General features: G+C 42.5%; 1 protein-coding gene and 1 pseudogene across 2 annotated transcripts; both read left to right on the top strand.

Annotated features, from left to right (window-relative positions):
* The first annotated feature begins 315 nt into the window (after positions 1 to 315).
* Positions 316 to 11,541, top strand: gdi2 (GDP dissociation inhibitor 2). Its single transcript, XM_083999188.1, has 10 exons — positions 316 to 461; positions 6,258 to 6,365; positions 6,705 to 6,804; positions 7,128 to 7,262; positions 7,410 to 7,608; positions 7,715 to 7,846; positions 8,093 to 8,192; positions 9,282 to 9,453; positions 9,623 to 9,822; positions 11,042 to 11,541. Exons 1-10 carry the CDS (start codon positions 417 to 419, stop codon positions 11,192 to 11,194), a joined length of 1,344 nt encoding a protein of 447 aa, XP_083855314.1. The 5' UTR covers positions 316 to 416; the 3' UTR covers positions 11,195 to 11,541.
* Positions 11,542 to 13,479: 1,938 nt separating this feature from the next.
* Positions 13,480 to 27,383, top strand: LOC311006592 (annotated as a pseudogene). Its single transcript, XR_014596508.1, has 12 exons — positions 13,480 to 13,592; positions 14,708 to 14,895; positions 17,516 to 17,888; positions 18,604 to 18,795; positions 18,895 to 19,058; positions 19,650 to 19,683; positions 19,769 to 19,849; positions 21,922 to 22,109; positions 22,215 to 22,371; positions 23,168 to 23,302; positions 24,571 to 24,762; positions 25,882 to 27,383. The product of XR_014596508.1 is annotated as an uncharacterized misc_RNA (transcript).
* The last annotated feature ends 56 nt before the right edge of the window (positions 27,384 to 27,439 follow it).

Consider the following 27,439-nt stretch of genomic DNA (forward strand, 5'->3'; position numbering starts at 1 on the left):
CATGTAAATACATAACTTTGAATAATACTTGCCATTATAGACCATATGGTTGAAGCAAACCAATACAAATTTTAAAATGCCTCTTCAGAAAATGTAAACTAATGGTAGTGTGAGCCCTGACGCAAATGGTTTTCAAATCTTGTAATATTCTAGCTGGCTGTGCATGGTCTCTCTTTATTATAAATCTATGCAGGAGACCAGGAATAGTAAGAAACCAATCTGTAGTATTTTACTTCACGTACAAAGCCGAGCTGTCAACCGAACGCTTAGCACCGCCTCTCCCAAGTGACTGACAGCGGAGAAGCCCCGCCCCCGAGGCGCCTGACGCTGAACCGCAGCCCCTTCTCATTTCCACTCCCGCAGGTCTCCATTTTCTTTCCCGATATTCTGAAGCCGAGGAGAAAAGATTTGGAAAAATGAATGAAGAATACGACGTTATCGTCCTGGGCACCGGACTCACGGTGAGAAACAGTCGAAACGTTGCGGGCGGCGGCGCGGGGGCGATTTGCAACCTGTTAACCGACGCAGTTAGCGCTTGACAGCCTGCGCTCCGGGGCTAACTGGGCCTAATCAGCAGGACTGGCGCTAAGTAGCTAGCTTAGCCCGCTAACCCAGAAGCAGCGTTACTTAATGGAAACTGTGAAGCAGCGGACGCTAACTGTTAGCTTTGTGCTACCTGCAGCCTGCTATCAATGCCCGGAAAGGTCCGCGGTACCGACTGTTAACTCAGACCAGAGTTAAAGCCCTCTGTCTGTAGCCGTGGTTAGTGAGCACCGTGTCGGCCGCGGACGCAGTTAAACCCGGCTACTCAGCCGGTTACTCGGAGGTTGAGCGCCAAATCGAGCAGCTTTTCTCTGTCAAGATAAGATTATAACGCGGATGATTACCGTAGTCCGCTAACGTTAGCCGACCTAAATGAAGCTAACTAACGAGCCTGTAAAAGAGCCTGTAACGACGTGTCACCGCTTCATCGGTGAATCCTTTATTCACTGGGTCTGTAGACGTGGTTGCAGACTGAATGTGTATTTTTAGGTGGGGGGAACCACAAAGCAGCGACCTAACTCGCTCTGTGTTCAGTTTACGTTTAGGCTGACGGGTTGAATTGTTGCACACAGGCTTAATGTAGCTACTGTCGCAAAGCTGAAGAAGCCTCGGCTCTGTAGTTTCCCTTAACAGCGAGGCATTTTGGGAAAAGCACGGACTGGCTGTGTGACAGTAGACTCTGAATAGCTGCACTCATGTGGACGACGATGCAACTGGTCTTCACAAACTTCAGCAATAAATTATTGACCCGTAACTTGAAGTTGAACTTCATCGCACCGTTTCAACTGAACGCTGAAAAGTAAATGGTCGGTGGCGGTGTGATATGAGGTGTGTTCACTGTGCAGTGTTTGAGCTGTTTCCCCGTGAATGTAACGTTTTGTTTACCCGGAAATTAATGTCGTCAGCGTGAATCATGCCACAGCCTCACAAACAAAAAGCATACTTCCCAACAGGCCTCCTGACTGTCAACTCTACATGGCTGAACCGTGTCGTGGTAGTCCCGTGATGACTTTTATTGCAGGCCACTGGTCAGCTTCCTGTCAGCTCTCAGGGACTAGATTCTCTGCAGTTTTTGAATTTCTCATATTATGTGGAGCATTGATACACTTTTAAAATGAAAAAACCGCCTGCAGCTCAGGTGTAATTTATTCTATCTAGAGAGCAAACATTGTTAAGTGTAAAGTGCTAGGCGCAGGCAATGGAAAGGTAGCAGGGTAAAAACAGCACAAAAAAAGGAAAGAAAGAAAGGGGGTTGGTTAAAAATTTGGTGGGCCGGGTGTTGATGTAGCTCACATTTGGGTGTGGTTCCACCAAGACTGAGGAACCGAAAGTACAGTCCGGACATACACTGCAAAGCGAGCCAGAGCTAGACTGACTGGCTGCCAGTTTGAAAAGCCCCGCACACAGAGGCTGAGGTGTTGTAGTTTACCCTTCACATGGTTTTAGTTCCCTGATGCAAATCAGTGACTTCGCTTCTGTAAGTCTGACAACTTCCCCATTCATCTTTCACTACAACACGAGCGTTGCGATGTCACCACACTACACTAACAAAACAGATGACACATCTATAACACCACTGTTCCAGCGTAATATGTGTGAGCGCTATTATTCACATAGATCATACTCTGAGGTGACATCCACTCATTTTGTCTCCTTTTTTATCTTATACTGAATATAATCCAGAAGTAGTGACAAGGTACCACCTCTTTTTAAAATGCATCCCTCTTCCTTCTGTATAGTAGACTATTAGCCCATCCTTTGTTTAAGCTGATGAAGAACAAGCGAGTATGGCAGCATTTCAACAGATGTGCTGACAGTTGAGTATCAATCACAACAACTGCAGTACTAGAAGGAAATCAGAACGGATGCTCAATGTAGTGGTAATGTGAAGATGAAGGTGATGTCATTGACATTTGTAAAGGGAACATGGTTTTTTTCTAACAGGAAAAAACTGCAGTGCGATAATATTCTACCAAATGTATAATTTCTGTTTTTACAACCACTCTAACCGTAACAGTCTGTTAATTGATTAGCTGATCTCCAGAAAAATGTTATAGGCAACCGTCAATAATTGATAAACCCTGAAATAATTTATGAAGCATGGAGGACTTTTTACCTCTCTTTATGTTATGTGATATTAAATTGATGATCTTGGGGGGGGGGGTTAGATCTCTGGTGGTCAGACAAACCCCCCCCCCCCCCCCCCCACTGTTTTCAAGTTTTCTACATCAAATGATAAATCAAGAACATAGCTACTGCTGGCTTTGTGCCCATCAAAAGGAGGAAGCGGCGTTAAGGACAATAGGAACGAAGCTTGCCTTTTCAAAACAGAACAAATAACAAAGGGCAGTATGTATAGAAACTGAAATCGCCCACTGAAATACATTCATGATACAGTCATAAAAAAACAACTCTAGAAGCCAGACAGTTCTTGAGTGCCACAACAGATAAATGCAGTGACAACAGTACAGTACAGTTAAACTGCACAAATCACAAAATACAGATATTTGATCATAGCCTCGCAAGTTAAATCTGTATTTACGCATTCAAATTGTTTTTTTCATGTTGAAACAAGTGACAGTTTTCTAGATATTGACGCTGATGTCTGCAGGGAGACACTGATGAATGATGACTCATCAGTCAATTAATTCTTCCTCTCATTGCTGCGCTTTTGATTTCAAATAACGTCTTGCTCTGGTGGGTTTGGTGCTTTGAAAGCAAACACATTAGAAGAATAGTCCTCACTGAGGTGAGGGCTAATGGGGACCCATAATAAAACATTCTTGTGACCTGAAACACTCAAGAAACAAGTCTGTTGGAGATTTTAGTTAAAGCTCATATCGTCATGCTGTGATTGTGATGTCTTATCATGTGACTGTGATCCTTTTGAACTGCGGAGACCCATCCAGCTGTGGCTCTGTGCGTTGGACTTTGCCGCCTCTCAGATTTTTTTATGGGTCTTATGTGTTAAAAATTGAACAGGGCCTTTGCCTCTGCTCCTAATTTGGCTTAATTTTCTGCCTGAGTGTATCCTGGATCAGTTTGTTTTCCTCTCCGTCAGCATGGCTACTACCATCTGGCTGAGGTAGTGATGACTAGGCTGCCCCCGGCTCTGTGTCCAAGCCCGTATTTATATAAGCAGCAGCAGCAGCAGCAGCAGCAGGCCAGTTTGTCACATGTCAACCACAAGGAGCGACAGTGACACATCAGGACAGCTCCGTCTTCCACCGAGACTCGTCCGTAGCCATACTGTGCGTCCTTCAAGAGGCTGCTATTGCAGCGTCATACAGTGGATGAAGCATTTACAGACAGACGTGATCAGGTTTCACTGCAGTGCGTTATTTTTGGGACAGCACCTATGTAGATGTTAGCTCTGAGGTTCACAGGGCCACGTCCTGTCAACTGTGAGATCACGTTGAGAATGCAGCAAAACCATAAACAGGCTTCCTGAGCCGAGGCTCTTGTGCATTGGGTGTAAACGTAAATACAAGAGGATGACAGGGTGAAGCCGGCCTTGAGAGCACAACATGATTCCATTGAAATTGGATGATAGTGCCATAGCAACACGACCACAGTGAGAAATATTTACTTAATTAACTGACATAATGATATTTTTAAGTGGGAACATTGATGTTCAGACCAAGCTTTGTGACGGATGTGACTTCCCATTTCTCCTCTGTACGGATGTCGTGTGAAGACGAGAGCTGCTCTAAAGACTGATGACGAATGGTTGGGGTTGACAGGAAGGTTTACTCTGCCTGGAAATGCAGCATATACACAAATTGTGCAACACACGGTTTCTGTGGTAAACAACAGCTCTGACAGTGCCCAGGTGTTGGCTTCCTAGTGTCTACTTGTCTGTTGCTTAAACTCTTTTCAGTTCTTCCAGAAAAATGTGATTATGCAAATTCAACGCATAATCAGCCAAAGTCCGCACATTTACACATAAGAGCAGCCATTTTCCTGTTGCTTTGGGGACGTTATGATGTGACGTCATGGGAAAGCTGCAAACCCCGTAAAGAAGACATGATGAAGTCTGCAAATCAGAAAAGTCAATCATTTGCCAACAAAAATAGACCAAGCAAATAGCTACTTCTGTAAAACAGGAAGCACACGTTCAATTTTATTGTTTAATTTATTCATTTTTACAGAAGTTGTAGCGTATTCTTATTGTAAAGCTACAGAACTTGTTTGAGAAATGTTTTGTTTTTCATTAGAAATGACTCTTCACATTAAGGTAGTAGCCTAGTGAGAACAGAGTGTTGGGGGAATCACTTTTTTTTTCTTATTCATCAAACTGCAATTTTTGGAAATTCCTGCAATTTCATTGCATTTTTTAAGAAAACATGGCGCATAATCAAGGATTTTTGCCGGCAACAATCACAAAAAAACATTTTTCTGGGAGGACTGTCTTTTCTCTGTGTCCAGTTTACCGTTTTCTACATCAGTTTGTGGTCATGACTGGTTGATTTAATGGTTGAGGTGAGAGTGGAAAGTTTATGAATCAGGATTGTGTTGTCTGTAACGCAGCTGCTGCTCTTAAAGCTCACGGTCAGCAGTTGACATTGAGCCTTTAACTCATAGTATAATAGCTGTGGAAACAAACAGATGTGAAGAACCACATCACTTCCTGTTAGAACATATAGGCCGAGCCACGTTGACCTTTGAATAGTAAGATGCTTTGTTGTTAGTTTTTTGTCATGTGAGGAACAAGTTACACCACATACTGTCAGGAAGTATAAGCTGCTATTCAAGTAGTAAAAGTTTTAAAGTCCACACACAGTCACATGACACAGCCGGCGTTTCTCGCATCCACAAACTCACGGGATTGTAATCGGATTAAGGCCTTTGACCGCTGGGAATTCCAGACTCTGGCAAACATGCCGATTTTTCCCGATCATTACCGAGCCTCTGGAACCTGAACTGTTTGATCATCCTCAGCTCCTCTGAAACATGGCTGAGTGGGTGTGTCAGACCTCAGTTCATAGCTCCTGCTCCTTTATATAAAATAATAGTGATAAGGCCTTAACTCAACCATATCCATATAGTCTGATGATGCTGATCTAGTGTTAAACTGTTGGTCAAAACCTACAATGTAGATGTCTACAGTAGATAATTCCTTGTGAGTATAAATCCAGTTTTGTGTGGTTCTGTTGGCTAAGAACAGATAACCATGTCTGCTTGTGGCTAATCCAGTGAGTTAAATACTTGATTTTTTTTGCAGTGTATTATCTGCATTGGACTGTCTGTGTTATAGAAAGACATAGGACACAAGGGGAGAGAGACGGCTCTAGTGGGATAGTCGTATCTGTAATGTTTAACAGAGATGAGCTGCTGACGGAAACAGTATTCTGTGACTGTCTGCAGAGGACTTTGCACAACAGTAGTTGCTCCAGTGATCTGTTCCAACTGGACCGAGCCCACCGAGGACAAAACTTTTCATCCATACAGATGAGAGGATTAAACGGCACAGGCGCGCCAGACGGGGGATCACGGCGGTCCAGTTGTTTGGATGTGGTGGACGTGGCGATGAGTGGACTGGAATGAGTTGAATGCATCTAATCGCAGGAACAAAACCTAGACTATTGAAAAAAAATCTGCCCGGTGTTTAATCATAGAAAGAGATGACTTGCCATACCAGTGGGATGCAGGAGAGGCAGACTTTGATAACCCGTTGATCTTTGTCTTGTTCTCCGCGTGTCTTCTCCCAACAGGAATGCATTCTCTCGGGCATTATGTCGGTGAAGGGGAAGAAGGTTCTGCACATGGACCGCAACTCCTACTACGGAGCTGAGAGTGCATCCATCACACCGTTGGAAGACGTGAGTTCACCTCTTAACACCCTCTGCTTTGGACTTAACACATTAACTATTAAATGATAAAGTATATATATATTTTTTTAGGAATAAAAAGGTACTTTATTTGTCACATATACAGCTAGTACAGTGAAATTCTTTCTCTGCATTTGAATAAACACGATCCATAACTTTTATTAACATGATGGTTTATTCTTGAGCAGCCTTGTGCTGGAAGACCATACATGGACCTTGACCATGAGCTTAGTTAAACATTTTTGCGAAATGTTATTTCCTGAAAAAGTGCTGATTTAGTGCAGTAAGCCCAACTCTAACGGTTATCTCTATCTTTATGTCTCCCTGCAGCTCTACAAGCGCTTCAACATTCCTGGCAGCCCTCCTGACTCAATGGGAAAAGGCCGGGACTGGAACGTGGATCTCATCCCTAAATTTCTTATGGCCAATGGTAAACCGACATCACCCACCTGTATATCACACGCAGCTTGTGACCCAGATCTCAGATCTTTAGCCAAAAAGGGCGCCATGCAAAGTGTCAACCAAATATGTGCAAAATGATCTGTGAGTTTTAGCCCAGTTGGTTGTGTATGTTGTTGATTCTTTACATCTGATGTATCATAGTACAATCAGGAATCACAAGTGGCTCTTAACTGCAGCCAGAAAAGATCAGTAAAGGAGTAAAAATGAAAAGGATGTTAATGTTTTGATAAATAGTTTCAGGATTTCATTTTTTTTGGACAAGTACAGATGATGTTTGTGTGTGTCTCTCAGGTCAGCTGGTCCGCATGCTGCTGATTACACAGGTGACTCGCTACCTGGACTTCAAAGTGATCGAAGGCAGTTATGTGTACAAGGGAGGCAAAATCTACAAAGTCCCCTCCACTGAGACTGAGGCTCTGGCATCCAGTAAGTTATTGGAGAACACAGAAAAATGACTAAGCAGGGATTATGAAGGCTTGAAACAACTTTTGAAATTCATTTTTGTAAGGCTTGTTTTTCTCCCACTCTGCGTTGGCGGTGGTTCATTACAAGTCTTCTCCCTGTCTTCAAAAGGTCTGATGGGTTTGTTTGAGAAACGGCGCTTCAGAAAGTTTCTCATCTTCATCGCCAACTTCGACGAGAACGACCCCAAAACCATGGAGGGCGTCGACCCGCACAAGACGACAATGAGGGCCATTTTCCAAAAGTTCAGCCTTGGCCAGGAAGTCATCGACTTCACCGGACACTCCCTCGCCCTCTACCGCACAGACGAGTCAGTGTTTTTTTTATCGATACGTGTTGTGTCTATACTTTTAGACCTTGTCGTTGTGTTGCCGTCCTTCGGTAGATTCTAACAGTCTTCATCTGTCTTCACACAGTTACCTGGATCAACCTTGCAGCGAATCAATAAACAGGATAAAGCTTTACAGTGAGTCCCTGGCCAGATACGGCAAGAGCCCATACCTCTACCCACTGTACGGCCTGGGAGAGCTGCCACAAGGCTTTGCCAGGTATGATGACGTGTGACACTTGCATTTGTCGTGTCTGTGCATTGTTTACACAAGGACATTTAATTGCTTCAAGTCACATCACAAAATGAAATACACATATCAGCTTTCACATTCAGCATTATTTATGTCAATTTATTGAAGAGCACAAGAAATGTTCATTCCTGTGCTGAATATGTGAATGTTTTCTGAAAGTGTAAAGATGTAGACAGTCATTGTCATTGATATACGATTGTGTTTCCTTTCCAGGCTGAGTGCGATCTACGGTGGAACGTATATGTTGAACAAGCCCATCGAAGAGATCGTGATGGAGAACGGGAAGGTGGTGGGAGTCAAGTCTGAGGGAGAGGTGAGGGTTCATATCTGTGTACAACACTTATCACTGGAGTGTAAAAAAACAACACAAGACACATTATGAAACCTCCAGTTCAGTTTCCTCCCTAACCCTAAATATGGGGAATCCTGGTAACACTTGCTACCAGTTGTCGTCTCTGCTTCATGGGTCCAGTTGTGTTGATGGCAACTGACCAGACCATCACAACTCAGTCCTATGACTTCACCACTTGGTTTGTTACCATGTGATTTGAATCACAGCACAGAGATGCAATTCAGTCACACTGGATTCAGCATCCCAGTTGGTTAACCAGCCATGTGTCCACATGGAGTTTAAAGGGATAGTTCAACATTTTGGCAAATTGGCCCATCGCCATAATCCCTATAGTTTTAGGAGAAGGTTTGTTACCTTTTAATTGTCGGTGCAAGCTGTTTTTAGAACGGTGCGGTAGAACGCTACGGAGGCTAATGGGATTCCCTCATCAAATACACAATCCAACAACTCCAAAACGCTCTGGTGGACAAGTTGTGACCTGCACATTCACCACGCTATGAGATAATAACAGAACGTTACGAGACAGAGTTGTTTTTTTAGGTAAATTCATGCAATACCGTTGATGCGCATTTCCATCAGGGGCAGTTTTTCGGCAAGCAGTCTCTGCATTTGCCTCGACAACAACTCCGTCTTGTAACGTTGCGTCATTATCTCATAGCGTGGTGAATGTGCAGGGCACAACTTGTCCACCAGAGCGTTTTGGAGTTGTTGGATTGCACCAATCAAATGAGCGTTATTGACAGGGCCAGACAGAGTCACAGATTTCTGCACTTCTGCAGCTTTTACAAAATAAGAACACAGTTCACATCAGTCTGCTGGAGATATGTACTCACTGAGCACTTTTCAAACACCATAATACAGCTGGGCGGGGCCTCAGGGCTTCATGTCAGTGATTCCATGAGAGCCTCTGAGACTGTGCTCCATATTGACATGACAGCATCACAGCATCTTTCTCCATCCTGATGTTTGATCACTTTAGGTTGTACAAGCATAATCTGCATCATCATACATTATTAAAGCTTGTATTTCCGTGACCTTTGCCCACCACAGATCGCCAGGTGCAAGCAGCTGATCTGCGACCCCAGCTACATCATGGACCGCGCCACCAAAGTGGGTCAGGTGATCAGAGTCATCTGCGTCTTAAATCACCCCATCAGCAACACCGGCGACATCAACTCCTGCCAGATCATCATCCCCCAGAACCAGGTCAACAGGAAGCACGGTGAGGACACGGAGGACGGAAAACCACCTTCATACTCTTTAGTTTTATTATTTTCACAGTAGAGGGAAACAGATGAACACTGTTAAGCTCCTGATGAAAACCAGATACTACTCCTCCACAGTCACACCAGCAGTGTATTTACTGTAATTTTCTCTCTCTTTCTCTCCAGACATCTACGTTTGTATGATCTCCTTTGCTCACAACGTGGCAGCACAGGGCAAATACATCGCCATCATCAGCACTACAGTGGAGACAAACAACCCCGAGAAAGAGATCAAGCCGGCCCTGGACCTACTGGAGCCCATCGAGCAGAAGTTTGTCAGCATTAGTGACCAGTACGGACCCACTGACATGGGCACTGACAGCCAGGTAAAACCACCGACACTATATGAAACACAAAGGACCTCACTACACTTATTGCAACAGAACTCCCGACAGAATCCATTTGGATGAGATCTGAGAGATGTTATAATTATTTTTTATTATTATGTTATTATTATATTTATCATTATTATTATTTTTTATCCATATATCCCACCAAGGAATTCAAATTAAAGGACAATTCCAGGCGAATTCAACTCGGGGGTGTATTTTCCTATCATTTTAGGTCTAACAGAAGGAATCTGAAGATTTTCAGTTTAATTGCTCCTGTTTTGCGGTAGTTCCGTCTGTCCCCGCATCGCCACGGCAGCAATGAATGGGAGCGGATGTAAGTTCCGCTGTTTAGGCTGTTTAGAGCCCTCAAAGCCGCAATTTTTTTCCACAGACAGCGTCAGGTGGCGACTCAAACATGCGCCGAGAAGTTTTTTTTACTTGAAGCAAGTCAAGAGTTGATATTCCTGTGTTTATGACACAAACGGTAGCTTTCCCACTGCTCCTGAACACACCGCGCACGGCAACTGGGTCTCGCACGAGACTCCGGGAGACTTTGAATTAGATCTAGTTTAACAAACATGTCGGCTTGCTTGAAGTAAATAAACTTCTCGGTGCATGTTTGAGTAGCCACCTGACGCTGTCTGTGGAAAAAAATGCGGCTTTGAGGGCTGTAAACAGCCTAAACAGCGGAACTTACATCCGCTCCCATTCATTGCTGCCGTGGCGATGCGGGGACAGACGGAACTACCGCAAAACAGGAGCAATTAAACTGAAAATCTTCAGATTCCTTCTGTTAGACCTAAAATGATATGAAAATACAGCCCCGAGTTGAATTCGCCTGGAATTGTCCAAAGGACATCATATAGAAGTGTAGTTATTTAGATAGTTGCACCTTTCTGTCAATGCACAGCAAATCCATAACAAATATGAATCTCATTCTACTAATACTGCATCATATTTTGCATGTGTGTGGAGTTGAGTCATCATCATTATTATTATTATTATTATTATTATTATTATTATTATTAGTAGTAGTAGTAGTGGTAGTATGTGTAAAGTAACAGATGAATTTACTGATGAACAGGCCATATTTGCAGCTGTTTTGCTGCCACCTTGTGTGCACTTGGGAAGTCGTCAGCATTAGTTCTGAGAAAGTTTCCATTTTAGAGGATTGGAAACAAACCAACTTCATGTAAACTTTCTGTCTCTTCAGATTTTCATCTCCCGTACATACGACGCCACAACTCACTTTGAGACCACCTGTGACGACATCAAGGACATCTACCGGAGGATGACCGGCTCAGAATTTGACTTTGCCGAGATGGAGCGCAGGAAGCAGGACATCTTCGGCGACGCCGCAGAGTAGAGGGGCGCCCCGCATCACTTCTGATCATCATCAAAGACAACGCTGCCGACAACTGAAATCTTACAAAAAATAGAAAAACCTACACAAAAATGTACACACCAATGGGCGGGGCTGATTATCCAAGTATACGGCCCGCCCATTGAGGAAATTCATGATATATAGAGAGATATGATATAGAATTGTTGGATAGGGTTCAGGGAGGGAGCTATGCTTTTTTCAAATCACATTCAGGTGGATGGTTAGGCCTAACACACAGTAATACCTGACATTATACTGCTTCATCATGTCAAGATGACGCATAGTCCAAAGATGCCAAATAAAAATGATAACTCATAATCAATATCGGACAGAGCGTGTGTGGAGGGGAAACTATTTTTTTCTGTCATTGTATAAAAGGTGTTTGGAAGAAATATGATACCTGCACATAAGTTATTTTTCTCTCCAGGTATTTTTCCATGTCAGGGTGTGAGAAAAGTGGCTTCGTTTTCGTGCGTCTTGAGTAAAATCATGACTAGCTGAGTGTTCCTCGCAGGGTGTGGGCCACTCGAACTCATCTAGGCCCATCAACAGTGATCAGCTGTGTGAGGCGGCACCTCCCCCTGCCCGCTTAAATTGTCAGATTTTAGGAATTAAAAATGGTTTAGTGGTGTGCGTGTTTGATATTTTTGTGTGTCTTTATGCCCCCCAACTCTTCAGCACAGCAAGACGGTAAACTGTAAACTACACCACAAGGTGACTATAGTCCAGCATAAACTACCTGAACCTGTTTTCAACAGTCAGTTAATATAACGCATAAGTGGAGATGTATTAGTTCTTGTATTATGCAAAAATGATGGAAAACTCGAGCATTGACAGCAGATTGATGGGAAGTGTGGTTTGACTGTAATTGCTTAAGAAGGACCAAATGTGTACTGCAGCAGTATTGAATTGATGGGAGCCCTGTGATATCTTCTGTTTTCAACAACTGTTAAAAAAAAAACATCGTGGGCTCAAATGATTTCTGTACTGCAAAGTAAAAAACAACTTTGTCAAAAACAAAATCTGTGTTTCATTTATTTGTTCAATCTGTCCTTAACACATGAGTGTGCACAACACAAATGAAAAGATATTTGTCCGGGCAGTTGCAGACTCCTTCAGATGAGTTACTGATTTTTTTTGTTTTTTAAATCTGTGGTGCATATTGTAGCCTCCCACCAGTTGAAGATGTTCAGCATTTTTTTTGATATTACATATTGCATCTTTATTTGGAGATGTTGGTCACTTGTTTCTAACAATAAGTGTTTTAATCCATAAATTAAAAACTGATGTTTAAAAATACCACTCTTACATTGGCTGCAGATGTTCAAATGAAAGCAGAATTCAAAATGTTTTCAAAAATTCAGTTTTTGATATTTGCCAAACTTCATCAACCATGACACCAAAATAATTGTCAATTATTTTTCAGGAAGAATTAAGTGGCTAGTATAATATGTTAACAGTACAGTTTACAGCCAAAGGTTTTCATGCACTATAGGCTCAGTTTTTCAAATATCAAACACCAGGTTTTTGTGGAGGACAGTCTGAAGATGCGATGTAGCACATTTGGTGACAATAGGCTTTATGCACAGCTGCACTACTTCCTGATCTTATGCCAGCTCCTTTATTTCCTGTCTTCCATTATTGGACAAACTGATTAATCCAGGTGTGTCTGACCTCACTACAACGGTCAGAGTCGTCAGACACACCTGGATTAATCAGTTTGTCCAATAATGGAAGACAGGAAATAAAGGAGCTGGCTAAAGTTCAGGAAGTAGTGGAGCTGTGCATAAAGCCTATTGAGCAAAAATTGTGAGACAAGAAAGGTTTAATAAGTTTTACAGTTTTTGAAAGAAGAAAAAACAGTGTTGTCTTCATAATTTGCACTGGATTTAATCGTACAAAATATAGCCTAGTATAAGGGCTACATTCTGGTTGAAGTTGCAAAATTGTAGCAGGTAGCCTACAGTTGATTTGTTAGGAATTGTCAAAGTTTTGTGCAAAGTTTGGTGATTTTTCATAGGAATGGGGAAGTAGGATTTCCTAGGAAGAAGATGATGACATCAATTTTCAGTTTTTTACATTCAGTTTTAACATATTGTGTCCCAGTCCCACAAGTTGAGGACCTGAGAAATATGTCAACAACACTGCTGAGTGGTCAGGACACTTGTAGGACTACGAGTCCCACAATTCCCCGCTGCTGTTGCTGCCGCTGCTGCTGCTCCTCCACCCGGCGCTTGTAACGCTATACCCCCGTGCTGCTGCTCCTGTGTAACGGTAATGGCTGTGAGTGTTGAGACTTACCACCACCACCACTGACCCGCGGTAAACTGTACCAACATGGAGATGACCGCAGCGCGCCGCTCCTTTCTGTGCGACATCGGTGAGTGTCGGAGCTCTCACAGCAGGGAGTGTGTTGTCTGTCTGAGCTGTGTGTGTGTGTGTGTGTGTGTGTGTGTGTGTGTGTGTGTGTGTGTGTCCACTCTGTGATGTTGTTCAAGTCTCATGATGACACACACTCTCCTGCTCGTGCCTGCCTGGCTCGTGCTGCCACTACTGAAGAGCAGAGATTCAGCTCAAAGTAACGACAGTAACGTAGGAGTAAAGAGTGACTAATAATAACATCTATAGCACAATTTAACTAAAGTAGTTCCTGAAGTTACTGCTGAGGAGCTAACACAGCTACTTTAAAGTGGCTATTTTAAGCAACAGGCTGCATGAAGACATAAGTAACCATTTATCATGTTTTTTTTTTTTTTTTTTTTTTTTTTTTACAGTGAGTGAACACTTGGTGAAAGGGTATATATCGGAATTTCTTAATTGAATAAATTTTAATTATTTTAGAATAGAATAGAAGGACTTTATTGTCCACCATAGTGGACATTTGTTGTTCTTTTAATTTAACTGTTATTATTCATAACTATTATTACTATTCATATTGCTAATGGGCCTCTAGACTTAAGTATCTATCTATCTATCTATCTATCTATCTATCTATCTATCTATCTATCTATCTATCTATCTATCTATCTATCTATGTTTTAAATTTTTTTTTTTTTTTACATTAAAAAAGAGACAAGCAATATTAAAACAAGGACAAAATGGTATAGTCATGTTTTTGTTTTTTTAAATTAGTAATTAATATTTGTTGTTGGCCTTCTGTGTGGAGTTTGCATGTTCTCCCGTGCATGTCTCTTCCTTCCACAGACCAAAGACATGCAAGTTAGGTTAATTGGCAACTCTAAATTGCCCATAGGTGTGAATGGGAGTATGACTGGTTGTCTGTCTGTATGTTCACCCTGTGATAGACTGGGAACCTGTTCAGGGGTGTGTCACGACCCTAGTGAGGATAAGTGGTACAGAAAATGAATGAATATTTGTAGTTTATTGCAACATTTTCACTCTGCATTTATTTAGAGTAGACAAAATGATAGAACAGCTGAACAGATCTTGGTGATATGTGTGTATGTGCTGCTGACATGTTGCTGTGTGTCTAAGGCTTCTGGGCGGACCGGACGGCCCTGCATGAGGCGGCGTCCCAAGGCAGAGTCCTGCAGCTGGCACAGCTGCTAGAGAGCGGAGCCTCGGTCAACATGGTGACGGTGGACAACATCACTCCGCTCCACGAGGCCTCCATACAGGCTCATCCAAAGTGTGTCCAGCTGCTGCTGGAGGCCGGAGCCCAGGTGAGACAAACCCACACACTTCAATCACAGCTGACTTGTTCAGATACAAAGAAATTCATTGATTGATTGATTCTATTTGACAGTTTGTTATAAAACATGATACATCTCTGCACCATAGTTAACACAATAAAGCCACTAGGCTAATTTCCATTGTGGTCCCAAAATAAAACATCAGACATCCTGAAGATCAAAGGAGTCCATGAAAAGTAAATAGGCTACATAAATACACTATGATTCGTGTTTGAACCCAAGTAACTGACTGAGTCTTTGGCATTGATTTCAGTGTCTCCAACTAACTAGATGTCTTTTTTAATTTCATTTCTTTGATCCAAACAAAACCGATTCAGTTTTCCCTAGATGAAGTGATAACCTGTCAGCAACGTTTCAACGTTTTCCAGGCCAAGGACCCCCAAACTAATGGAGGGATGAAGCAGGGACCCCTTACTTTATATTATTATAAAATTGTGTATTAAAGGGACAACGAGGAGTTTCTCCATCGGCAGAACGAAAAATTCCGCGACAATAAAAAAGTCTCATATTAATGTGGATGAATCTACGTTACCCACACTTGTTAATGGGCCCATTTTCGATAAATATATCATTTTGTCTCTATCGTTATTTTGTTATTATTAGTGATGGCGGAAATGCTGGGCGAGCCGACCAGCGTTTCCTTACTTTCGGTTTTGCGGACGCTGCCCGGCGAGTCATGAGAATAATGCCGCCGAATCGCCGTTTATGGTCGGGACTACGATGGTATATGATCGTCTTCGAACCTCTGACTTTAATTCTTGATAAGTGAAAACATGAGTCTGTCTTGCGCCGGTCAAAGAATTTCACGGTGCGCGCGGAGGCTCATAAATGTTGTGTGAAAACGCTTTGCTTTTCCAAAACTCCTCGTTGTCCCTTTAAATTAAACTGGGCCTAATACCATGTATAAACATACCCTAGATTCAAATACTAAGCTATTCAAACAATACACAGGTTCATATATTCATGTTTTTATTTTAAAGGTACAGTGAGTAGGATGGCCGTGCCACTGTCATTTGTAAACATACCTTCTTATATCAACAATGTCTGTCACTTGCATTAAAATCATGCATACAAGCTATTATAATTGATGTTTTTATTTAAGCATAAATGTGGAAACTAAATTATATAATAAATAAAAAAATTTCATGACCCCCCTGCAGTACCTCTGCGGACCCCCTAGGGGTCACAGACCCCCTGTTGAAGACCTCTGCTTTAGACTATGTTTTTATCTTTGTGAAACTACTAGTGTTGAATCATCCGCATATAAAAACGATTCACATGAACATACAGACAGGTCAGGTCGTTTATATATAAAAGAAATAAAAGCAAGATAAAATGCACAAATAAACTGGGACACCTTATCATAAGCACAGGTGAGGCAATCCAACAGAGAATAAATACTCTCTTTGTGGGTTTTTGGAGCAAACTGCAAACCAGAGGTGGGTAGAGTAGCCAAAAATTGTACTCAAGTAAGAGTATAGTTACTTTAGAATAATGTTACTCAAGTAAAAGTAAAAAGTAGCCATTCAAACATTTACTTGAGTAAGAGTAGAAAGTACTTGGTGAAAAAGCTACTCAAGTACTGAGTAACTGCTGAGTAACCTCTGATTTGTTCGTTTAATGATCAGCGCATAAATGTAGGCCTAATCAAATACACAAAAATATAATAGCAATGAAAAATTCAGATATTGCCAAAGAACAACATTTAACAACTAAGACAATAGCCTAAATGACATTTTTTTTTTACGAAGGGTGTGTGTGCAGGGGGGGGGGGGGGTCCTATTATTGGTTTCTAGTGAAACCAAAGTCACATGACCACACCCCGAAACTGGAGGGGTGGTCATGTGACTAGGGGTCACATGGGGAGGAAGAAGAATAAGATGACCTGGATGACTGAGAACCTTCACCAAAGACGATTTATATTGAATATCTTTGCCTTCACGGACATTATCCACGACATACCAGGGCTGACGTCATCCTAATCATTTACTACTTACTAACAGTTTCTCAAATTTGGGGCGGAGTGGCCACCCTGTTTACCGCGGAGATTTTGTGTGCGGTCATGTGACTGCCTGGCTCTGTCTGATTGGTTAAACGAAGGGAAACGTCGCGAGTGGCTACATCTGATTGGTGAAACGCAGTCATGTGACAGAGGCTCGGAAGTATCTCCAAAACCTCTATGATTAAAACATAAACAAACAGATCGCACATTGGATCAATAAGAAAAAGTAGCGAGTAGCGGCCGGAATGAAGCTCAATGTAACGGAGTAAAAGTACCGCTTCTTCTGAAGAAATATACTCAAGTAAAAGTAACAAGTATGCTGCATTGAAACTACTCTTAGAAGTACAATTTATCCAAAAAGTTACTCAAGTAAATGTAACGGAGTAAATGTAGCGCGTTACTACCCACCTCTGCTGCAAACTCAAATATTACAATGGATATGGCTACCTCAGTCAATTTAAAAATGAACTGGATTGCACACGTGTTAGTATGTCTGCCCACTTCTCTGTATCAGACAAATTCTGCTAAAGTGTGACAATATAGAGATAGAAATATAGAGATAGAAAAACTAAAGTGGGACATTTTCAGGTGGATGTGCGGACCATCCACGGCAGCACCCCTCTCTGTAACGCCTGTGGCGCTGGCAGTCTGGAGTGTGTCAAGCTGCTGCTGGAGCATGGAGCCAAAGTGAACCCGTCCCTCACAGCTCTCACTGCCTCACCTCTCCACGAAGCCTGCATACGAGGTAACACCTCCAGCAGCAGCAGCCAGAGAGCCACTCGTATCAGACCTCTTCTCTTTGAATGAAACTGTACCTTCCTCTCAGGCAATGTGGACGTTGTGAGGCTGGTGATAGCCAGCGGTGCCAAGCTGGAGGCGTATGACGTCCACTTTGGTCCTCCACTCCACATCACTTGTGTTAAAGGACACCTGGACTGTGTGAGGGAGCTACTGATGGCAGGTCAGATTGTATTTCACACATATTTACCCACTACCATGTTCTCTGCTTCCGCCAGTTTTACTTTTGGTCGAGAATGTCCTACATTTCCCACAATGCCCACATCAACTCACTAGGAAGAGGCCTGCAGGTTTTGCCAATATGTTATGTTCTGAAGAAGCTGAATGCTCATGTAACTTCTTTTTTGGGGCAAAAGTTGTTGCTTCCTCCATTTTGATGTGTTGAATGGGGAAAAAAAGCTCTTTCATCATGTTAAAGGGATACTTCACCCAAAATCAATAATTCACCAATTTTCTACTCACCGTCATGCCAAGGATTCAAAAGTGAGCTCTATCTGCCGCCATTATATGAAAATCCGTTGCCAGCTGGACCCCCCCCTGGAACTCCAAAAGCGTTTTGATGACTCAGAAAGTTCTCTGAACGCTTCCTTGGCATGACGGTGAGTAGAAAATTGGTGAATTATTGATTTTGGGTAAACTATCCCTTTAAAAGTTGCCTCACATTTTAACACAATGACCTTTGCCCTTTTAGAGACTAATGAGAAAACTATGGAAAACTACATGCTGGACAAAAGTATACCATGCTATAGGACCATGAATACAGGCTTATTTGCAGATGTATAACACTGTATGAGTGTGGATAGATTGTTTGAGCTGTAATGCTTCCATAAATGTTTAATACCAAACAGGCCTGAGCTAGTTTTTGCACTTTTTTGCAGGTGCCAACGTGAATTCAGTGAGATTTCATGAGACAGCTTTACACCACGCGGCACGGATCCACATGGTGGACATGATCGAGCTGTTGGTGGAGTTCGGAGCCAACGTGTACGCTAGCGACAACGATGGAAGAAAACCCGTAGACTACGCAACACCCGTGTCATCCTCTTACACCTGCCTCATGTTTTATGAAAGTAAATCCCTGAATTACCTACAAGTCATCTCTTCTGACAAGTTTGCCTCTGAGTCATGATGATGTGCCTCTAACCCCCCCCCCCCCCCCCCCTCTCCAGGTAACCCCCTGAGCCTGCAGCAGCTCTGCAGAGTGGCTGTGAGGAGGATGCTGGGTACCAGGGCCTCAGAGGTCATAGGTCAACTGAACATATCCCCCCGCATCTGCAGCTACCTCCAGTACTGTGACCGCCCCCCATCGCTACACAGGGACACACTGATGGATGTATGAGAGACTGCAGCATGGACAGCATGGACAACATGTCCGCTCCCTCATAAGTCTTAAATTCAGGCTAAATGTCATGTGACCCAAGAGAATGGCGCCATAATGTCATCTTTAAATTATGTCCATGTTGTTGTATTGTGAGATAATGACGTGAATTATGTATCATTATTTATTTTGTCAAGAAATAAATTGTGGTTGAGTGTGCCGTTACCCGTCTGGCGTTAAGAACAGGGTTCTTACGGATCTTTAAAAAGTCTTAAAAGGCATTGAATTCATTTATCTAAAAACAAGGCCTTAATTGGCATTAAAATGTCTTTAATCAAATTTTCAAAAGTCTTAAAAATGTTAACACATGGTAAGTGGTATTTTATGGTTGTAATTAGTCTCAAATCTCAAAATAATTGATTGGATCACATAGGAAAGTGGGTAAAATTGTCCCTAACCCTATGTAATTGATGTGGTGTTTTTCTTTTTTCTTTTTCTGCATTTGTGTTTATTATGAAGTCGGTCTTAAATTTAATTTCAAGTGGCTTTTAAAAAGTCTTAAAAAGTCTTAAATTTAACTTGGCTTAAGCTGTAGGAACCCTGAAGAACTACAAGTCCCAGCATGCACTTGGACTCCCAGGTATGACGCTCGTCCTGCCCGCTGCCGCATGTAAACACTAGCAGAACGGCTGTTTACAAACCTCTCGCGCCTCGCTGTTTGTGAGTTGACGTCGCTGTTCCCGCCCGGACACCGAGGAGGAGGATGGAGGTTGAAAATACTCAGCCGTATTTCTTCGGAGACATCGGTGAGTGAGAGTTAAAACCCAACATGGCCGGTGAGGCTGCCGGTGTTAAAGCGGAATATGACCCAGTTTGACAGCTAACGTGTTGGGCTGCTCCCCCGGCGTGTTGTGTTGACTGTGGCGAGCTGTCAACACTGTAGGCTACTGTGGACTGTGTGTGTTGTGCTATTAGCCTCACAAATGAATGTCGTACCGCTGTAATAGCGTTTAGTATAGAGAGTTAACAGTGCTGCATGTTGGTAAAGTAGTGGTACTGACATTATGCAGTATAAAGCTTAAACCTGTGACTTCATTTAATTTCCTTATGATAGGATATGCATTGGTATGCAAAAGTTTGGGCACCCCTGGTTCTGTTAATGTGAACAGTTGAGCAAGTGGAAGATGAAATGATTTCCAAAAGTGCTGCTTTGCTTCCCTTTTTCACTTCAAAAATAATACACTGATATTGCCTAAAATATTCCACAGAGTGTTTCATATTTGACTGTATGTCTTTTGGAGATCATTTCATCTTCCACTTGCTTCACATTTCAGTTCACATTAATAGAAATTTGCCCAAACTTTTGCATGCCACTATATGCCCAGTAGACACAGGTGTTTGAATATTCTAATCTATATGAAACCTGTTAGGAACTATTTTCATTAATTGACACGAGTTGTATCTCACCAGACAGTGTCTTTGACAAAATGTCTGAGAGCTTCTCATGAGTCACATATGCCTACTGTTTACAATTGTTCACCTGAGGGTCACATAATATTATAAATGTAATCTAAATGTAAACCAACATTGGCTAAAGAAACAGACAATCTTCAAATCCTTTTTCTGGGTTATGACTGTTCTGTTATAGAGGAGTTGCTATCACTGTGTGTGACCTAGTAGGCCTATCAGACTGAGGGAGGTGGTATTTGAGTATTTTTGCAGTTAGTGCAGATCTAGTGAAGCTACTATGCTAAAAGAGATAGTGAGCCACTGGTAGTTTGCTAGCCACCTATACACATTAGAAATTCTATATCCACCCCATACCCTGTCAATACATGCTGATATACAGTCGGAGGCCTACTTCCCAGAAGTCATCTATTGTGTATGTGCTGTTTTAATAAATTGAATATATTGTTCACATTCTTGTTAAAGCAGATATCAGTGGAATGTTTTTGTTAATATAAGTCCTAAATAGTCCTATTTTCCGTCAGCAATCACTTACATGAAGTATTTCAGCCTAAACACGAGTCTCTCCGTCACTCTGCTCTGCTGTAACCCGAGGAGAAAATTTTCCTTATGGGATACAAGTGTTATCCAATGAGGAGAGAGAACGGCATGAAGGGCTGTGTGTGCAGCCAAGGGATGCGCGTGAATGTGGTGACGTAGCACGAGGACCAATTGATGCCTGACAAGGGCGGGGGCTGCTAACTCATGGTGCGTTCAAAGAAACTCGTACTTTGTGTTTTTCCTTCCTGTGAAGTCATACCAGTTCGATCTGGTACGAGTTCACGGGTCGGAAGTTACGAGTGGCCGTTATAGGGAACTTTCACAGACAACAGGATGGTAAAAACATGAGCTACGGGTTACCTGGAACGCTACCAAGTCGTAGTTGTGACTTGAAGCTGTAACTTACGGTTTCAAAAGCCTGCCTTGAACGCAGCATTAGCCGAAACGGCCGTGAAGCTGATATCTGCTTTAAGAACATGTCACACCATATGAAAATTCACATTATAGATGTTTTTTTTATTATGTACAAACAGATTTGACTATTTCATATTTGTTATAAATGTAGTTCCTCATGTATGCAGTGACAACAATACATCCAGCTCAGTTTCCAGGGGAAATAGAGTGGCAGCTTCATCAGAGATCCAAAATTTTCTAAATTAAGACTCCAATTAGTAAAAGACAGACTGGGTTGAGGTCTCAAAGGACGAGGAGCAGAAACCACTTCTCAGGAGGGAGAACAAAAGCTTGTGCTGGGCTAAGAAATAACAGCGGTTCACAGTGGATGAGTGGGAAACAGTTTGAGATCCATGGCAGTGTGTGTATGAAGAGAAGAGCAGGAGATAATATGAGTGTGTGATGTGTTCTCCTGCAGGCTGCTGGTCAGAGAGAACGGAGGTGCACAAGGCGGCGTCACTCGGCCAGGCCTCCCAGCTGCAGAGTCTCATTCAGGGCGGAGCTTCGGTCAATGTCGTGGCTGTGGACTCCATCACGCCGCTGCACGAGGCCAGCGTCCGCGGACAGGCCCAGTGTGTCCGGCTGCTGCTGGACGCTGGAGCCCAGGTGAGGCAGAGAGCCTGTCAGAGAGTTTAGGGGTCAGCGTGATGTTGTAGGACTTGGTTGCAACTTGCAGCAGTTTCATATCTATAATCCTATGTTCCGTCTGAGGTGGATGCGAGGAACGTGGACGGCAGCACCCCGCTGTGTGAAGCCTGCTCAGCTGGTAGTTTGGAGTGTGTGAGGCTCTTACTGGAGCACGGCGCTAAGGCCAACCCTGCCCTCACCTCTCGCACTGCCTCCCCTCTCCATGAGGCCTGCATGGGAGGTGAGTGTTTAAACTTGCATCGCACATCCTTTAAAGGGATAGTTCAACATTTAGCAAACTGACCCATTGCCATAATTCCTATAGTTTTAGGAGTAGGTTTGTTACCATTAATTGTCTGTGCAAGCTATTTTTTTTAGAACGGCGGAGCAGAGCCGTGAGCTGCTCAGAGCTATACAATGGAGGCTAATGGGATTTCTTGGTTTCCCTCATCAAACTCATCAAATACACAATCCAACAACTCCAAAACGCTCTGGTGGACAAGTTGTGACCTGCACATTCACCACGCTCTGAGATAATAATGGAACGTTATGAGACAGAGTTGTTTTCGAGGTAAATGCAAAGACTGCTTCCCAAAAAACTGCCCTCGACAGGAACGCTTATCAGCGGTTTTGCATGAATTTCCCTCTAAAACAGCTCCGTCTCGTAACGTTGTGTTATTATCTCATAGCGTGGTGAATGTGCAGGTCACAACTTGTCCACCAGAGCGTTTTGGAGTTGTTGGATTGTGTATTTGATGAGTTTGATGAAGAAACCAAGAAATCCCATGAGCCTCTGTAGCGTAGCTCTGAGCAGCTTGTGGCTCTGCTCCGCCGTTCTAAAAGTAGCTTGCACCGACAATAAAAAGTAACAAACCTACTCCTAAAACTATAGGGATTATGGCAATGGGCCAATTTGCCAAAATGTTGAACTATCTGTTTAATTTCAGTGGAATCAAATTTACCCAGTTTTTAAAGGCTGATGTTCATTTTTATGAGTAAAACATGTCAGACACAGCATTCTGTTGTTTGTATTTCAGGTAACGCCGACTGCGTGAAGCTTCTGATTAACACGGGTGCTTGTCTCGAGGCGTATGACCTTTACTACGGGACTCCACTTCTTGTGGCTTGTGTTAACCAACACATAGATTGTGTTAAAGTGCTCCTCAATGCCGGTGAGTGTAAGCGCAGAGTAAATAACAAAATATTACATTGCAGAAAGGAAGTTAATCTAAAGACAAACAAAACACAACAAAACCAAAAAGGGTGGAAGTTGCAAGGAAAAAACAAAGAAGATGTGAAAAGTCTTGCCAAAATGCCAGGAGGTCAAGGTAAGATGTGAAGGAAAATTGTTTTAGGAAAAGTTATATTAGTAGTGGCATAAAGTCATTTTGAGGCAGAAAACCCTTTTTTACTCCAACACCAAAAGGTCAAATACAAGGAAAAAACTTTATGTCACTACAGAAGAGAAAGAAACTGTTTCACAGTGATGATGAAAAAGAAACCAGGTTCATAGATCACAGCTCCATATCTGAGCAGATTCAGAGGCACAAATGCCTCTACAAACATTTCTAGGTGGTAGAAAGAGCCTCTTTTGCTTTTACTGTGGATTATTGATACCAATCAGACAATTGCTTTCACCAGAGGAGAAAGGTTGTTCTGTAGATGTATTTAAAGGTAGAACAGACAGACAGGCGACACTCAAACAGGAAAAGACAACAGAGAACAAGCAAAGTGCATCATGTAGTAGATTCACAGTGAGGCTTCCTGCAATATATTGCTATGACAGGGCACAACAATGAGTCTGAAATAGCTGTCAATAAGTCTTTAAAAACTAATAAAGAAAAAAAAAAAAAAATCCCACAATGGCTTCTACGACTTCTTCATGTCTTATGAAAATAGAGAATTTTCTCTTAAAGGTTGAGCTTTTCAATGATTGATAGGCCGGTAAGACTAACTTGTTATTGAACTCCAGTGTTTGGCTGTGGTGTATTTAGCTTGTAATAATCAATAGACAGTGATTTCCTTATCCTAATTTCATATCATATTCAAATTAATATTCATTTAATGAAGCTCAGTGGGATGACCTCATGGTTTTAGATGGAAGTGGTTGGTAAGATATTCACAGCAGTATGTTTGAGTATGAATATGAGTCAAAACATTGAAGCTGACAGTCTTTCTAAGGCCTGCGACACACACTGGCTGTGAGCCGTGTGCATTGGGGCTGCAGAATGTCGACCTTTTGGTGCCCATGGTAACAGCTTAGACAGGACACACTGCCTGTGTGAGGTGGTATGTGATATGTGTGTGAGGTGGTGTGAGACTCAAGGCTGTTGTGCATCATTATCAGAAATTGTATGCATATTTTAGAATTTCTGGACTGATCAGAAATGTAACACCACCTCCCTCCTCCAGACTTTAAAGTCCATCTGTCTCCCTGTAGGAGCTAAAGTGAACGCTACCAGGCTGCATGAAACTCCACTGCACCACGCGGCGAAAAACATGGGAGTGGAGATGATCGAGACGCTGGTGGAGTTCGGGGCCAACATCAACGTCAGAGACCAGCACAACAAGAGACCTGTGGACTACACAACACCCGGCTCGCCCTCCGCAACCTGCCTACAGTTCTATGAGAGTAGGTTACTCACAAAATACATAATCACTGATTAACATGAGCACCCTGTTCACGTTGCTGCCTTTTATCTCCACTGTACCAGCAGATGGCAGGCAACCATCACTTTTCACTCGCTGGAAGTCTCAGCTCAGTGACCGTGATGTTTAACCATGATGCTCATGTGTATAGGTTTAGGTTAGCCACTGTAACTGATGCATATGAGAGGGGGATGACTTGTACATCTTATGTCCAGTACCAAGTGGAGGATAAGCTTTAAAGGGATAGTTCAACATTTTGGCAAATTGGCCCATTGCAATAATCCCTATAGTCATAGCAGGCCATTTTATTTGTATAGCCCGTTTTTACAAACAGTTTGTCTCAAAGGGCTTTACATGGCAACATAACAACATCCTCTGTCCTTAGACCCTCACATCGACTGAGGAATAGCAGTAGGTTCATTACCTGTAATTATCGGTGCAAGCTGTTTTTAGAATGGCGGAGCAGAGCCGGGAGCTGCTCAGAGCTACGCTACGGAGGCTCATGGGATTTCTTGGTTTCCCTCATCAAACTCATAAAATACACAATCCGACAACTCCAAAACGCTCTGGTGGACAAGTTGTGACCTGCACATTCACCACGCTATGAGATAATAACAGAACGTTACGAGACAGAGTTGTTTTCGAGGTAAATTCATGCAAAACCGCTGATTCCCGTTTTTCGGCAAGCAGTCTCTGCATTTGCCTCGAAAACAACTCCATCTCATAACGTTCTGTTATTACCTCATAGCGTGGTGAATGTGCAGGTCACAACTTGTCCACAAGAGCGTTTTGGAGTTGTTGGATTGTGTATTTGATGAGTTTGATGAGGGAAACCAAGAAAATAACTTGCACCGACAATTAAAGGTAACGAACCTACTCCTAAAACTATAGGGAATATGGCAATGGGCCAGTTTGCCAAAATGTTGAACTATTCCTTTAAGTGAAAACATTCCATTTTTGTCATCCTGCTGATGTGATATTTGAAGCTCAGATATGAATCTAAGAAAAAAGAGACTTGTCACCTTCTGTTTTATCATCGTGAAATATTTAGCATCATTATAATGACATACTCAAACCTCTAACACTTGTTTCCTGTCTGTAGCCACTCCCATGAGTCTGCAGCAGCTCAGCAGGTTGGCTGTGAGGAAGAAGCTAGGCACCAGAGCTCTGAAGGTCATAGGTCAACTGGACATACCGAAACTCATCATCAGCTACCTCTGCTATCAGTGAGAGCTGGATCACTGCTCAAAGAGAGACTGGACATTCACTGCTTTCAGTTTTAACAGTAGATTTAAAGGTTAGTGATGAGCACACAAACACAACAGTTTTCAATGACCTGAGCTGGGACTCCTGCCTGCCCCGTGGAATATCTTAATATGGAATATGAGTCTAGCGCAGCAGTGGTTCCCACAGTGGTTCCCGCAGTGGTTTATCCTGCTGTTTCCCTTTTCCATTCTCTTTTAAAAATAACAGATGAAACATTTCGATTATAGGTGCCCTGTGGAGTTATATCTACATTACTCATCAACATGTTGTGGGCATTTCCCCTTTCCTCATGTTAATATCCATTTCCACCAGTTTGCAGTCCTTCTGTTCCCAGGGCATCTTCAGGTATCAAACATTAGATTCAGTTTTGCTGCAGGTGACAGCCTGACAACTCACAGTTGCTGGTTATCACAGATATAAAGGCTTCAGGCTTTGCTGCTTGTTAGTTTTTTAGTTGCACAGAGATAGTGACTGCGATGGAAAAGACCTGAAATAAGGCTTTAGAAGGCCTCAGCACAATCTAAGCCATCCAAGTATGAGCGGACCTAAAGAATAACACTAAGTCTACGCTTATCAGTTTACATATGACAAAAAAAACAAGACTAGAAGGTTTTGGAACCACTGCATTAGCTTAATCAGACAGAGTCAAGGCACTGAGGAACAACACTTGTGGCACAGCAGAAGACAAATGATGCAGCATGTGGGACATCCCAGAACAGTCTGTTGAAGATGCCAGCATGGTACTGTACACTGAGTTTCTTTCCTGCCTGCTTTGACATCCTCTGACACTGACCACAGGAGCTCAGAGCACAGGGACTCAAAGTCAGAGATGACTGGTAGAGTCTGATGTTTTATTTTCCCACCATTATCGCTGGAATTAATGACTAATATAGACACATAATCTGACTCAGTGACCATCTTCAGAGGCAGAAATAGAAAAATGTAGGCTGGTGCACATAATTGTATGACTTTATTCTGGTTTTGATCTTTTCACACAAACTGAGCCGAGGAGTTACAACTTACATTGTCATTGTTTTATTATGTATAACACAAGTACAGTGTTTCCTGTCTGCTGGCACTCAGGACTATATTGATATTGACACAATCAGGTATCAACAAACCATGTAAACACTACAATCAAACAATAAACTGATCAGTTTATTATTGATTGTGTGACATGGAAACTTTAAAAAAAGGAGCAATGGAGCCACCAACATGTAATTATGGAAGAGGATTAGTCGCTGTGGGGAAGAAAAAGTGAGTTCTGACTTTTTTCTCAGAATTCTGACTTTAAACTTTCTGATTCTGAGAATAAAAGTTTAAAGACAGAATTCACTTTTTTTTCTACAGTGGCCCTAATCCTCCTCCGTATCTAATCTTATCCATACATTGAA

The sequence above is a fragment of the Trachurus trachurus genome, assembly GCF_905171665.1.
Source record: "Trachurus trachurus genome assembly, chromosome: 23".
In the NCBI taxonomy this organism is placed as follows: Eukaryota; Metazoa; Chordata; class Actinopteri; order Carangiformes; family Carangidae; genus Trachurus; species Trachurus trachurus.